Below are 14,761 nucleotides of genomic sequence, written 5' to 3'. Positions count from 1 at the left end.
TGATGCAGACTGGATAGCTCTTAAGAGGAATAGTTTGAGTTAATGTGTCATGAAACTGTCCAAGGTGTGGTTCTGATGGGGAATTTGATAAATGTTTATAAGTATTTGAGGGCTGGCCAGGAGGGGGGGACAGTCTCTTCTCACTTGCTCCCTGTGATAGGACAAGAAGCAATGGGTGTAAATTGCAGTAAGAGAGGTTCTGCCTCAACACAAGGGGGAACTTCTTTACTGTAAGGGTCACAGAGCACTGGAATAGGCTTCTCAGAGAGGTTGTGGGGGTCTCCTTCTATGGAAACTTTCAAGGCCTGTCTGGATGTGTTCCTCTGTGATCTGTGTTAGATAGTATTGCCCCTCTGGCAGGGAGGTTGGTCTTGATGATCTCCTTGGGTCCCTTCCAACCCCTAACATCCTGTGATCCCATGATGGGTGTTGAATAGAGCATAGTTCAAGTTGAACCATTTCATAGTATCATAGTATCATCAGGGTTGGAAGAGACCTCACAGATCATCAAGTCCAACCCTTTACCACAGAGCTCAAGGCTAGACCATGGCACCAAGTGCCACGTCCAACCTTGCCTTGAAGTGCCCCAGGGACAGCGACTCCACCACCTCCCCGGGCAGCCCATTCCAGTGTCCAATGACTCTCTCAGTGAAGAACTTCCTCCTCACCTTCAATCTAATCCTCTTAGTATTTAGTGATTCAGAACCTGTTAGGTCCAAGTTCAAATGGAGACTTCAAGGAATTATCTTCCAGTTAAATCTTCCTCAGTCTCCCTCTGAAGAGGACTTGTGGACAGATCGACAGGGTCAGCTCTTTCTTGGCTGTAATGACAAAATTTACAAGCTTTGATGTATTGAAAGGATTTTTAATAATCAAACACAAGACCTGTTTTAAGGTCGTGGGATGTATCATTAGCAGAGTTCTTGGCAACCAGAAAGATGCAGATCAATACCTGAGTTACTTAGATCTCAATTCTCACTAATCTGTTAATTTTAGTGACTCTGGCCAAACATTTCTGTGTGTGCTGTGAAAACCTAATATTTGATTCTGTGAGTTTTCTTCAGGCCTCCAGTATTTCCAGTTAATGAATAATTTAATTTTTGAGAAGCAGGAGGCTAGGGAAATAAATGTAGTTGATGACAAAACTTAGTCTTGTATGCTCATGACAGAAAAGGATCAATGTTTGCTCTAAGAAGAGTGTATCTTAAGTGTGGCGTTTTTATTCTGCATCACAGCCTAGATAAAAAGCTTCAAGGAGATCAGAAAGCAGGAAGCCTTCTGAAAAACAGGCAAAAGCCTTTCTCTTAAGCTGCTACTTCTAAGCAGTTTTTCAGCTTCAGATCAATAGATCAGTTGACCTCTTTGTTTAAAGAGAGAAAAAAACCCCAACCAAACAGAACATCCCCCCCCTACTTGTGGTTTCATGTGCTTTGTTGCCATAAATAAGCTTTGCAAATAGCAAATAAGCCATTCCTTCTGGTTTTCTCCTCTCTTCCCTGTGTGTATGGGAATATAAATACTGATGGGTTTGAGGGTTGAGTGAGGAGATTTTGTGGGTTTTTGTTTCCAGATTTTGCCCAGTCACTTGGGATTACCTTCTGCTGTCTAATGGAGGACAGTAATTGAATAATGCTGCTTTGGAAGGTTTTCTTTTAGCAAAACAAGAGATGATGGCATGTGAAAGTCTCAGTTTTGCATTTTTGGTTACCACTTCTGTGTAAACAAGGATGTGGAAAGTAATTTATTAGTTCCTTTTTTTTTTAGGTAGACCTCTTCAACAAAAAAAACAGCTGTCATAATTGTCTGACTGCTTGCTTCTGTAAAGGCACAGCTTCGTGAATGAAAACTGATAAATCTTTAAATCCAGAAGCTGCCCAGGGAGGTGATGGAGTCACTGTCCCTGGAGGTGTTCAGGAAAAGCCTGGATGAGGCACTTAGTGCCATGGTCTAGTTGATTGGACAGGGCTGGGTGCTAGGTTGGACTGGATGAGCTTGGAGGTCTTTTCCAACCTGGTTGATTCTGTGATACACTTGGCCATCTGTTTAACATGAACTAAAGGATTTTACTTTTTTCCCTGCTTCCAAATAAAGTGCCATTTTGGCTTTTTTGCCAAGTGCCATCTCAAGAGCTGTACAAGTTCAAATTTCACCACTTGAAGGCCAGAGAACAACATTTCCCTGCTGCATGCCACACAGACTGAGCCTGCATGCAGTGATTTAATAACGAGGAAGATGACTAGCTAAGTCTGGAGCAGAAATTGCTCTTTCAGACTGGGTGTGATAAATTCTTCTTGGTAATTTCAATGTCATTCACTTCAGCTCAGTTCTCGTGATGCACTCTTGGCTTGCAGTCTTATCTCTGGTTTTCACCTAGTGTTGAGCAAAAAAAAAAGCTGCAGACTCCTGTATGTTTTCTTTTGATAAAGAAAATTGTTTTAAAAGTGCTGTGTAAAAGTATTGATGGAATCAAAAGAAAAACCTATACATACAAATTATACTGATAGAGAATTCTTAGTGTGGATTGAGACCTTGATCTGTCTAATCTTTTTACCAGTTAACAGGGCCTTGATCCAGAATTTGGAAAAAAGGAGTTGGAGAAAACATAACCTAACAAATGTGGCTTCTAAAAATAATCCTTTTTTTCCTTCTCTTGTTCACATGGCTGTGTTTTACCCTGACCTTAGACTGCCAGGTATGGCTAGTTCTGAAGAGTTTGCACTGATCTTTCACTTCATGTAGCTGCTGATAGCTTGGGAAGAAGGGGCCCAAGATTCTGCTCCTTCAGGAGAGGCTGGCAGCAGGAAAGCTAGAGGGTTTAATACCCCATGGTGAGGAGTGGAGAGGAGTTGTCTGTACCTTCACAGAAGCACTCAACTGATCAGATGATAAATGCACTAATAGCCAAATGAGTAAAAATCCCAGGCTAGGAAAACAGAACTAAATAAAACATCTTCAAACACACTGGATCTGTTTTATCTGGACATTTTGAAACAGTGAGTTTAAAGATGCTGTTTGCAAAGGAGAAAAGATGACATAGTTCTTGTAGTGCATGTGATTTTTCTCTCAGCAGTATTTCAAATGCAAACCTCTCTACTCTATGGACAGTTGAAAGCTACATAAAGAATTTCTCTTTTGTGATTAAAAGAGAACAGGAAAGAGTAATAAAAAACCCCTCAAACACTTAGGGAATTTAATCTCAGAAAATCTGAGTGAATTGAGATGTTTTCATGCTGTTGTCTTCCCTTCCGAAGTAAAGTTCAGCAAAAGACCAAAGGTTCAGCTACTGGAGAATCTGATTCCTGGTAACTACAAGGCCATACTTAGGGTTGTGGAGGTGTGTCCCAGTGCTCTGCCCTATTCTGAATGGTGCCACAGGACGTTAGGGACAGAGTGCCACAGTCTTGGTGGGAGCCTTTCCTACAGTGCTGAAATTCCCCCAACCTCCTTTGTATTCCTCTGCTCCTTTCATATGTCATTTGTGATCTCACCCCACTGTTTAATTTCCCTGCCTTAATTTCCCAGATAATTGTAGAATAAGAGATTAATTTTGGTTGGAAAAGTCATTTTAGATCATCAAGTCCTGCTGGTAACCCAGCACTGCCAGTCCACCACTAAACCATGTCCCTCAGCACCATATCTACATAGATTCTACAATCCCTCCACTGCCCTAGGCAGCCTGGGCCAGGCCTTGACAACTGTCAAGGGGAAGAAATTGTTTCTAATGTCCAACCTAAACCTCCCCTGGTGCCACTTGAGGCTGTTATCTCTTACCCTATTGCTTGCTACTTGAGAGAAGAGGCCACCCCCCACCTAGCTCCAGCCTCCATTCAGGGAACTGTAGGGAGTCAGAAGGTCTCCCCTCTGCCTCTTTTTATCCTAAACAATCCCATTTTCTCAGTTGCTCTTCATAGGACTTTTCTGTTGTGGATAAATTTCTGTGACAAAAGCCTTCTGTGCCACTTTGCCATTGCAGCAGTGTCTACACTAGACACACACTGGTCTTGGATCAGTTCATGGGGAAGTGCTGGAGAGAGGAGCAAAGAGAAAGGTTTGTCTCTGAGACCTTGTATCCTGACTGATACACTACCAAGCTGCCCTGGTCGATGCCTGCCCCATGACAACAACAAAACCTGAGCTGGAGAACATAGCTGGGCTACTTGTGGATGAATTCCCATTGATTAGTTGCAGACCTAAAGCTCAGCTTTAAAGTAGTGCAAGTAAGCCTGCTCTGGCTATCTCCTGATTTAGAAACATTAGCTGCCTTTTTTTTTTCATCCCCTGGGTTGAGAAACTTGAGTTTTGCTGAATTCAGCATCCTGAAAAGACAACAGTATCATGTGTCCTTAATTCCCTACAAAGGTCTTTCTGGCCATGGAATCATTTCTAGTGGTATCGACTAGAGTCAGCTCTTGGAGCAATTTCCACTGCTTTTGAGAGTAAAGAATTTGTTAGATGGCAAACTTAATATCCACTTACTCCTGCTTGGTAGATAGCATCTTTTTCTCCCCGTGTTTGTGTTTTTAATGTTTGATTGCTAATTCAATGCTAAGCTTCAAGGTGGGGTTAGGAGGGTTATTTTAATAGAATTAACCACAAGTGAAATAATATGAGAAGTACATGAAATGCTGCATAACAAAACCATGCAACTGACCAAATTAAGCTAGAACTCCAGAGTTTTTAAGGCAGGTGATATTATTCACACTATCAGCTAGTTGGGAGAGAAATGTGGGTACTGATTGTGTACCGTTAGAAATTACCCAGTCACTTGTTCCTAGGAGCATATTGCTGCTGCACAATGAAGTCTACTTCATGCTGCAGAGCAGTCCTAATCTTCCAAGATTCAGTTCAGGATCACTGCAGTCAGTGCAGAAATATTTACCTGATGGTTCCTTTGTTAATTGCAGTCATTTTCCAGAGGATGGATTCATGGCAGCAGATGGATAAGTTCAGAGCAGAACTCTAGCATGGGAAGGTCAGCACAACAAAGTCCTTGAGGTGATTTAAGGTTTATTATTAACCCACATAGTAAAACAGAAGTAGTTGGGTTTCTTATATGTTCATAGGTAATCCTTTTTTTGATTGAGCTACTATAGAGGGATGGTAAATAGGTGGAGGAGATGGTATCTGAATGCTGTGGAAATGCCAAGACTAGGAAGAGTTTCAATGGAGTGACCCTGGATTTACTCTAAAGGATAAGTGTGATAGAACACTTGCTCTGTCTTTCTCTTTGTCCTCCTCCAAAAACAGGTGTTGCAGCATTTGACACTTTGTTTCCTAGAAGTTAACTTGCTCATCCTTCAGCCTTGGTGATAGCCCCCTCAATACCCACTTCACAAGTTCTTTCTAATTCTGAAGGACATACCATTCCAATCAATGTTCACAATGTTTTAACTGATCACAAGGAAGGGTGCCCTGAATTCTCCTCCATTAGTGTCCTGTGGTAGACTTTTCTTCAGATGGCAAGAGAACCTCTGAACCACTTTTGAATTTTTAAGCTGATGTCAGTTGGCTTTTTAGAAGAGAAATTCAGTGTGTATGTCAAAAGGCAGGAGACATTTACAAGAGAAAGTCAGTGAAGTAACCTTCACAAAGTCTAGCATGGTGGAATTTGTGATCCCTGTGTGTTGGTAAATAAAGCCTCCAAGGCTTCAGCATAGCAAATATGAGATGCGTAAGCTCCTGTCTTTAAAGGCAACATAACACATGCCAAGATGGAAGCAGTGACCTGTGCTGTTATTCAGCCCTTTCCACAGTAAGATCCTGATTTTACTTACAGCTTACTCCAGCTACAGTCACTGAGGCTGAAATTTTCCATGAAACTGCAGTCGAGGAGGCGTCCTGATGTCAACAGAGCAATAAAACCACACCAAACTCCTTGCAAACTCAGCCCCTGAAAACATGGAGCCTTTTGCCCATCTGTGTTTCTCTAAGCACCAGTTTTCCCTCAGAGGGATGATGGAATTTGGTGTTCTTAAGATTAACCCACGGCATGTTTGTGTAGGGTTGATGAGTGATACGGTAAGGCCACGAGGAAATGAAGACCTTTGCAGAACTTTACATTTAGTGTGTTGTTTGGATTTTGGTTGAAAGGAAGTTTTGCTAAAGCTAGAATTGAAAGCATGATGGAGGAGCAATAACAACCTTGCTGAGTGAGGTTCAGGCTGAGCTGTGCACCTGAAGCACCACCACAGGTCACCACCTATTCTCAAAGCAAGTCCTGACACTGCGAAGGAGTCATCACTCTGACGTGCATTTAAGAATATCCTCCTCATTCTTCTTACCTCTTTGTTGTTGTGGTTGCTTGTTTTTTTGTAGTGAGTGTTGAAAAAGTGGAATTAAAGGGACTGGCACAGAAGAAGAACGAAAGAAATGTTGAATATTCCTTTGAGGTAAGTTTTGGTGATTGGGGTTTGGTTTTACTGTGACAGAAGGGAGGTTAATGCTTAAGGAGGAGTTAAAGAAATTCTCAAACTTTATTGTTCCATCTCAGAAAATGGTCCAGTGGAGCTCCTTTGGGATAGATGATAGTCAAAGTTTTTAATTAATCGTTTGGAAATAGTCATTGCTGTTGATGAACATCTGTGGATGATGCAGAGATTGTCTGGTGAGTGGGACACAAACCAAAAGGAAATACTCTAAGGCAGCAAGTCATAGCAAAGTTTATATTTAAGGGATAATATTCTAGCATGCTTCAGAATGGTTACCTGTGTGTTTGAATGCAGAAGCTAAGAAGAATCCAAGCATTACTCTGGGCAAATTAACCTTAATTTGGACTCTCTCCAATCTCCTCTGGAGGCTTTCAAAACCCACCTGGATGTGATGGTGGCAACCTGCTCTGGGTGAATCTGCTGTAGCAGGGAGTGTGTACCTCCCCAGATGTCTTTTCCAGCCCCCACTGTGCTGGGATTTAGTGAGATGAAAATATAGCCTCTTGGGGCACTGCTGAATGTATGAGAAAAGAGGCAGAATGGTCATTTATCTCTGTGTTGAGCCTTGAGGGAAGTGTGAGGCTGTGGCATGTGGTTCAGGTATTGCTGGGTTTAAAAAAGGTGTTGAAGAGCACAGAAAATAGCTAAGGCTTGAGGAAAAGGCCTTGTAGTGAGAGCCTTCAAGAACTTGACTGCAAGATGACTTTCAATATCTCATATAAAAGCATTTTTAAAGGAAAGAAAGTATTTTACAGTAAAAAGGGTGTTAATCCAGCAGAAAAAAAGGCACAACAGGAACCATTGTCTGAAAATTGAAGCCAGACTAATTCAAACTGGAAGTGAGAATAGTTTCTTTGGAATGAGTGTGGTTAGCCACAAACTGCAAGGAGAAGTGGCTTCCCCCTCTGTTTTTTTTACCCAGCTTTTGGAGGTTGGGGCATTGTTCAGAGTTTCTGTGGAGGGATGACTTCATTCTGCAAACCTTATGTGAAGAGTGGAGACTGGATTCTGGGCGCTGGCAAAGGGAATGACAAACTGCTTTCCTCCTGTCTAGTCGGAACAACCTATTCCAAAATTGAGAATGCAAAGCCCAGAAAATGTCTTTGCTTTGCTTAATGAGGCAACAGAGCCAAGCAGTTGGTGAGAGAAAGAGAATCTGAAAGAAAATGGACAGCAGAATATCAATTATCTACAACTTTCACCTAAAAAAAGAAGTTACTCTTTAAAACTGCAAGGGAGCATCAGTTCAGCATCTCGTGATGCCGATGGCGTTAAACTCTGCGTGATTTGATTCATGAGTGATGTTCTGAAGTTTCCAAGTCCCAGTGTTGTTCCAAATGTCAGTGATATTAAAAATGTTTTTTTTTCCCCCAAGGAGTTTTAAGAATCTTTATGAATTTTACAGTTGTCTGGACTTCAGTTGCTTATTACTTCATGAAACATCTTTTTATCGCACACATTTTTCTATAACTGCTAGAAACTTTGTAACTAGAACGAGAACTGAGCTAATAAAGAGCTGTTTGCTGGGTTAGAAACCAAACTATTCAATGTTTTGTTGAGGAGCTGGGGAATAGAAGGTGAACAGAGCAGTTTAGTGTTTTCAGTGTCACTTTGCCATGCCATTGTTCCCTGCTCTTACAGCTCACAAGATTGTTTTCTAAGGATCGAAAATTAGAACACGTTGGCAAAACCTAAGTCGTGACAAATGTTGGATTATTACAAAACTAGAAAGAAAGATAAATTTCTTCTCTGTTTTCTCAACTCTCATACATCTTAAAATGTTTAAAAAGAAACAAACCCTCTCCAAGCTTTGTAAAACCAGAAACTTCTGAAGTTTTCTTCTTTTCTATTCCCCCCCTCCCCTTGCTTTTTTTGTGTAACAGCTCTGCAGAGAGGAAATTCCTCCATTATGTAATGTATTTTGAAATCCTCTCACCAGTCTTTTTGGCAGCATTCTGATGGCTGGAAAAACTTTGTGTATGTTTTCAGTTGTCATTGAAACTAGTGTCATGTGAGAAGATGGCCTCCTGCTCCTTAAACACATCAAGCCAGCTCCTTAAACGCATCAAGCCAGCTCCTTCTCTAGAACTGCTGAAGATCCATGTGCCATCCAAACACCTTGAATTTAAGTCTGGAGGGACTTGCAAGTGGTCAGTCTAGGGTCACTACTCTTCATGCCAATAAGTCCTGACTTTTGGCTCAGTTTAATCATCTACCAACCAATAAATGCTTCCATATCTAAGAATGCAATGATGTCATGCTGAAAGCCTATGGGAGGAGATGCTGAACTGTTTCCTTTTAATAGGACTTGTACAAGATGGTGCCTAAAGAGTATAATTAGAGTAGTAACTGCTGCTTCCCTTCCTTCGTGGAGAATGACCTAGGAGTGCCAGTGGACAAGTTGACTATAAGCCAGCAATGTGCCCTAGTGGTCAAAGAGGCCAATGAACTTGCAGGGTGCATGAAGAAGAGTGCAGTCAGCAGGTTGAGGGACCTTCTACTCTGCCCTGGTCAGGCCACATCTGAAGTACTGCATCCAGTTCTGGGCTCCCCAATCCAACAAAGACAAGAATCTACTGGGGAGAGACCAGTGGAGCCTACAAGCTTCTAAGGGCCCTGGAACATCTCTGTGAGAAGGAAGGGCTGAGAGCCCTGGGGCTGTGTAGCTTGGAGAAGAGCAGCCTGAGAGGGGATTTGATGACTGCTCAGCAAGAGCTCTGAAGGGTAGCGGGGGGGCAGGAGATAAGGGACAGTATTCTGAGTGGTTCCCAGCAATAGCAGGGGCAAAAGGCACAAGCTGGAACCCAGGAGGTTCAACCTGACCATGAAGAGGAGATTTTTGCTATGAGGTTGCCAGATCAGGCTGCCCAGAGAGGTTGTGGAGTCTCCTCTGGAGAGCTTCCGACTCCACCTGGCCATTGTGACCCTGGGCAATTTGCTGTGGACAATTAGGGAGACTGAACTAACTGAGCCTCGAAGGTCCCTTCCAACTCCCACCATGCTGGGATTTTGGGATCCTGTCATTGTAAGGTTGGTTTGTTTGCTTTTTCCCTCGGGGTGATTTGCTGCCACCTTTATGTCTGCATGGCATATGGAGTTGATGAATTATAAATAGAGACTGTTGTGCTGTGGCGAGTTGTTCACATTGTGCAGCAGATTCTACAAAGCAGCTGTTTTCTTTAACAATAATGATAATCAGAACAAAATTTCCATTACTTAGTAGTCTGTCCCTTAATACTGAGTGTCTGCAGCCTGCAGTGGCTGTGTAAACTCCCAAGTACTTTTTAAAGCACTTGAGAAGAGTTCTTAAGTAAAATAACAGCAGCCAGGCAGCAAGGGAGGACTGGGTGATAGCTAACTTGTGCACAAAACAAAGTTTTCCTTATTGATATCACATGTTACAGATTTTCTTGCAATCCTTGAGGGACATTTGATACTAATTACTGATCTTTTGGAACCAAACTTCAATCCTTGACTGCTAATTACTAAGCTGAATACTTTTTGCTTCCGAAGGTCCTGTGGTCCGATTCTTCAGTGACGCTGGTAACCAAATCTTCCTCTGAAGTGACTGAATTTGTCTCAAAGGTAAAGGGGATATGAGAAGTACTTGAAGCCAGAGAGATGTTCTGTCCCTCTGTGTAATTTTCTTCAGTGGCATTTTTCAAAATGAATCTAATTGATTGGATGTCTTAAAATGTTTGGCTTCTAAACTGCTGTGCCTCAAATCAGTCTTCTTTTCACTTAACTCTTTGTGATATCCTCCACTTTTAGCTATCTCAGCTGTATCCAGAAGAAAACTTGGAGAAATTCATTCCTTGCCTAGCTGGTCCAGATTCCTTTTACCTGGAACGGAACCACATGGACCTGGAATCAGATCTTAGGTATGTTGGGTTTGTTGTTGTGGTTTGGGTTATGGGTTTTTTTTTTTATCTTGACATTTGGATTTTTTTCACCAAGTAGAATTAAAAAAAAAAAAACAGGAATTCACAATAATCCAGAGGAATTTTGACAGGCTTGAGAAATGGGCCAGTGCCAACTGCATGAACTTCAAAGTGTGAGGTCCTGCATCTGGGTTGGGCCAGTCCCAAGTAGAAATCCAGACTGGGTGCAGACTGAATTGAGAGAAGCCCTGAAGAAAGAGGCCTGGGGGTGTTGATTGATGAGAAGATCACCATGAGCCAGCAGTGTCCTCATGCAACCCAGAAGGCAGCCATGTGCTGGGCTGCAACAAGAGGAGTGTGGCTAGTAGGGCAAAAGAGGGGATTCTGCTCCTTCGCTGGGTTCTTCTGAGACTCTACCTCAAACACTTCTGTCCAGTTCTGGTGTCCCCAGCATAAGAAGGGCACAGGGCTGTTTGAGGGCAAAAAAGCTGATCCAAGGGCTGAAGCACCTCTGCTGTGAGAATAGGCTAGGGGAGCTGAGGTTGTTCAGCCTAAAGAAGACTCTGGGGAGGACCTTAGAGCTGCATTTCAGTACCTCAAGAAATCCTACAGGAGGCTGGAGAGGGACTTTTCCTAAGACCCTCAAGCAGTAGCACAAGGGGGAATGGTTTGAAGCTGGTGGATCCAGTAGGACTGGATCTTAGGAAGAAGTTCTTCAGTACAAAGGTGGAGAGGCTCTGGAATAGGCAGTCCAGGGAGGTTGTAGATGCCTCCCCCCTGGAGGTGTTGAAGGCCAACTTGGATGAGGCCTTGAGCAGACGAGTCTAATTGAGAGGTGTCCCCACCCATGGCAGGAAGGTTGGAATAAATGATCTCTAAAGTCCCTTCCAACCTAAGCCATTCTGTGAAATCAGAGCCTGGTCCTAGGCATATTTCTTGATGTTCACATTCCAGTGCATAATAATTTTTCTGGACTTCTTTCTTTAGGGATACAGATGGTAATAATATACTCTATTAAGCTTCCTAGAGAACTGACATTTCCTCATTCCTTCTTAAAAACAAAGAGAGGATCTTTAGCTTTGCAGGAGCTTGCTCTGGGCTCAAAAAATAGCCAAAATTGCTTTAAACTCAACAAAAGTAATGCCTTGAAGGATGGGTTGTGGGGATTTTCCCACTCCTTACCCCTTCAGAGTTTTTAATTGTCTCAATTATTTTCTCAGGTTTTGTTTCTCAGTTGTTGTCTTGGTGTTCATTTTATTTGAATTTTAAAAGGTAGATAGGTATGTAGGTATCTACTAGAGCCATTCAATTTTTTGGAAGCCATTAACAGCTAAGAAACCTTTGAAGCCTGAGATAGTGACCAGCTGAGTTGAGATAATGAACTGTCTAATCTAAACCACCATACTCAGCCCCGATACTGAGCACTGGTGAGGCCACGCCTTGAGTATTCTGTCAGTGTTGGGGCCCTCACTACAAGAAAGACTTTGAGGTCATAGAATCAACCAGGTTGGAAGAGACCTCCAAGATCATCCAGTCCAACCTATCCCTCAGCCCTAGCCAGTCAACTAAACCATGGCACTAAGTGCCTTATCCAGGCTTTGCTTGAACACCTCCAGGGACGGTGCCTCCACCACCTCCCTGGGCAGCCCATTCCAATGCCAATCACTCTCTCTGCCATCAACTTCCTCCTAACATCCAACCTATACCTACCCTGGCACAACTTGAGACTGTGTCCTCTTGTTCTATTGCTGGTTGCCTGGGAGAAGAGATCAACCCCCACCTGGCTACAATGTCCCTTCAGGTAGTTGTAGACAGCAGTGAGGTCACCCCTGAGCCTCCTCTTCTCCAGGCTAAACACCCCCAGCTCCCTCAGCCTCTCCTCATAGGGTTTGTGTTCCGGACGCCTCACCAGCTTTGTTGCCCTTCTCTGGACACACTCCAGCACCTCAACATCTCTCTTGAATTGAGGGGCCCAGAACTGGACACAGTACTCAAGGTGTGGCCTGACCAGTGCTGGAGTGTGTCCAGAATAAGGAAACAAAGCCTTGTGAGGAGAAGCTTAGGGAAATGGAGTTGTTCAGCCTGGAGTAAAGGAGACTGCAGGTGAAACCTTTGCACAACTCCCTGAAAGGAGGCTGGAGCCAGGTGGGAGTCAAACTCTCCTCCTTAGTAATGAGTGATAGGGCAAGAGGAGATGGCCTCAAGCTGCACCAGGGGAGATTTAGGTTGGGCATTAGATCAGACTTCTTCACTGAAAGGTTCTCAGACACTGGAACAGGCTCGCCAGTGAGGAGGCTGAATCCCCATGCCTGGAAGGGTTTAAAAGCTGCAGAGGATTGGCGCTGAGGGACATGGTTTGGCACCAGACTAAGCAGAATGGTTGGACTTGGTGAGCTTCACACTTGTTGCAATAGAAATGGAAATCAATTATATTGCATTGTGTGTACATATATATATAAATATTTCTAATAGAATATATCTCAACATATAGGATAGCAATATAAAATAGTTACGTTAAACCTCATCATCTGTGGCAAGTCAGAGTTGCTCTTTCTAAATACCAAAAGAGTTTTGCTAGGAAAATTTGAAGGGCTTCAATTATTTTCAGCCACTGCTGTCTGTATCTACAAAGTCTGAAATGAGCTTTTAAAATACTAATAAACCTGGATTAGAGCTTCTGCCAAATGTCTGTTTTCCCCAGATCCAGATGGGCTTTTGTCCACCATTAGCAGAGCTGCAGTGGATGTTGGTTTTCCATAGGCAGAGCCAGCAGGTGCACGCCTGGATTATTTTTCATGGCAAATACTGTTAACATTTCAAACAGGCCTTTGTGTGCTTTCAGGATCACAGGCTATGGAGAAGAATTAGGGAGGCTGAGAGAGAGAATGCTGGTGGCTGCTGTTTAGCTAGCAACAGTCTACAAATCTAGGTTAATGGAGCAGCAATCAGCGTTTACACAGCAATGGTTGTGCCTGTGGAGCAGAGAAGAGCTCTGCTCTCAAGTGCTACATATTTGGAAGATTCACACTTGAATTGATTCAGATTCAAATATGAGCCATGATTTTTCAAGGTGGAAAGCATGTGATGATTCCCAGTGGTCAGAGCTTGGCCCAGTCTTGGTCAGCGTCTTCATTGGTGGCTGAGAGAAAATGGTGGCCTCGAGTGGTGCCAGGGGAGGTTTGGATTGGATATTAGCAAAAGTTTCTTTACTGAAAGAGTAGTCAGACATTAGAACAAGCTGCCCAGGGAGGTGGTAGAGTCACCACCCTGTAAGTGCTCAAAAAATGTGTAGACATGACACTCCAAGACATGGGTTTAATGGCCATGGTGGTTGGACTTGATCTCAGAGGTCTTTCCCAATGGAAATGATTCTATGACTTGGGTAGGAGTAACTCCCTTTACCAGTATAGGTAAGGGTTGACCTGTTGGAGAACAGCTCTGCAGAGCTCTGAGAGCACTGGTGGACAATACTGCCCATGAGTCGGCAATGTGCCCTCTTGGCCAAGAAGGCCAATTGTCTCCTGGGGTGCATTAAGAACAGTGTGGCCAGCAAGTCATGGGAAGTTCTCCTGCCCCTTTACTCTGCTCTACTGAAGGCACATCTGGAGAGCTGTGTCTAGTTCTGGCCTCCCCAGTTCAAGAGAGACAGTGAACTACTGTAGAGAGTCTAGCAGAGGCTATGCAGATGCTGAGGGGTCTGGAGCATCTCTCTGAGGAAGAAAGGCTGAGAGACTTGGGGCTATTTAATCTGGAGAAGAGCAGACTGAGAGGGGATCTGATCAATGCTCATCAGTAGCACCTGAACCTGAGGAGAAACTTCTTTGCTGGGAGGGCACTGGAGCCCTGAGTAGACCACCCAGAATGTTTGCAGAGTCTCCTGCTCTGGAGAGATTCCAAACCCGCCTGGACACTGAGATCCTGTGCAGTCTGCTGTGGGTGACCCTGCTTTAGCAGGGAGCTTGGGCTAGATGATCCCCAGAGGTCCCTTCTAACCCCCAGCAAGCCAAGAATCTGTTTGTGTGTGTACAGTGGAATTCTTTTTACTCAAAGGCTTTTTCAGAATGACAATGATCTGTTCAACTTGCCCTCTTTCTAAACCCACTTTTGATACATGTTCAGATCTGCAGAAGATTTGGCAAAAGGGCTGCACGAGAAGTTTAGTCCTGTTGACAGAACACATTTATACATTGCAAAGTTTTAGGAATTGCCATTTTTCCTCCAAAAGAGGCACAGCAATCCCAGGGAAAACTTGACATAAGCTTTACAGCCTTTTTTTTCTCCCTGCACTGCCAGACTCTGCATCTGCTGTTTATCTTGAAGAGGAGAAGATTCAATAACAGATCTATATTGTATGGTCTTCAAGATCATGAATTTAAAAGGAAAGTTTCAAGTTTCTATTTGGACATTTTCTGCCCTTACCAAGTGTTCAGTGTTGCTAAATTGAACTAAGCA

At 43.3% G+C, this 14,761-nt stretch overlaps 1 protein-coding gene across 1 annotated transcript in view; it reads left to right on the top strand.

Moving 5' to 3' along the window:
* The window catches only part of ZCCHC14 (zinc finger CCHC-type containing 14), a 57,858-nt gene that overhangs the window by 33,689 nt on the left and 9,408 nt on the right, over positions 1–14,761 (top strand). The window contains exons 3-5 of the mRNA XM_064160077.1: positions 6,316–6,389; positions 9,942–10,013; positions 10,200–10,309. Of these exons, the coding sequence (XP_064016147.1) occupies positions 6,316–6,389; positions 9,942–10,013; positions 10,200–10,309 (256 nt within the window). The remainder of the gene's footprint in view (positions 1–6,315; positions 6,390–9,941; positions 10,014–10,199; positions 10,310–14,761) is intronic.

This window comes from Pogoniulus pusillus, chromosome 20 (assembly GCF_015220805.1).
Source record: "Pogoniulus pusillus isolate bPogPus1 chromosome 20, bPogPus1.pri, whole genome shotgun sequence".
Classification (NCBI taxonomy): Eukaryota; Metazoa; Chordata; class Aves; order Piciformes; family Lybiidae; genus Pogoniulus; species Pogoniulus pusillus.
This window is presented reverse-complemented; position numbering and strand designations above follow the sequence as displayed.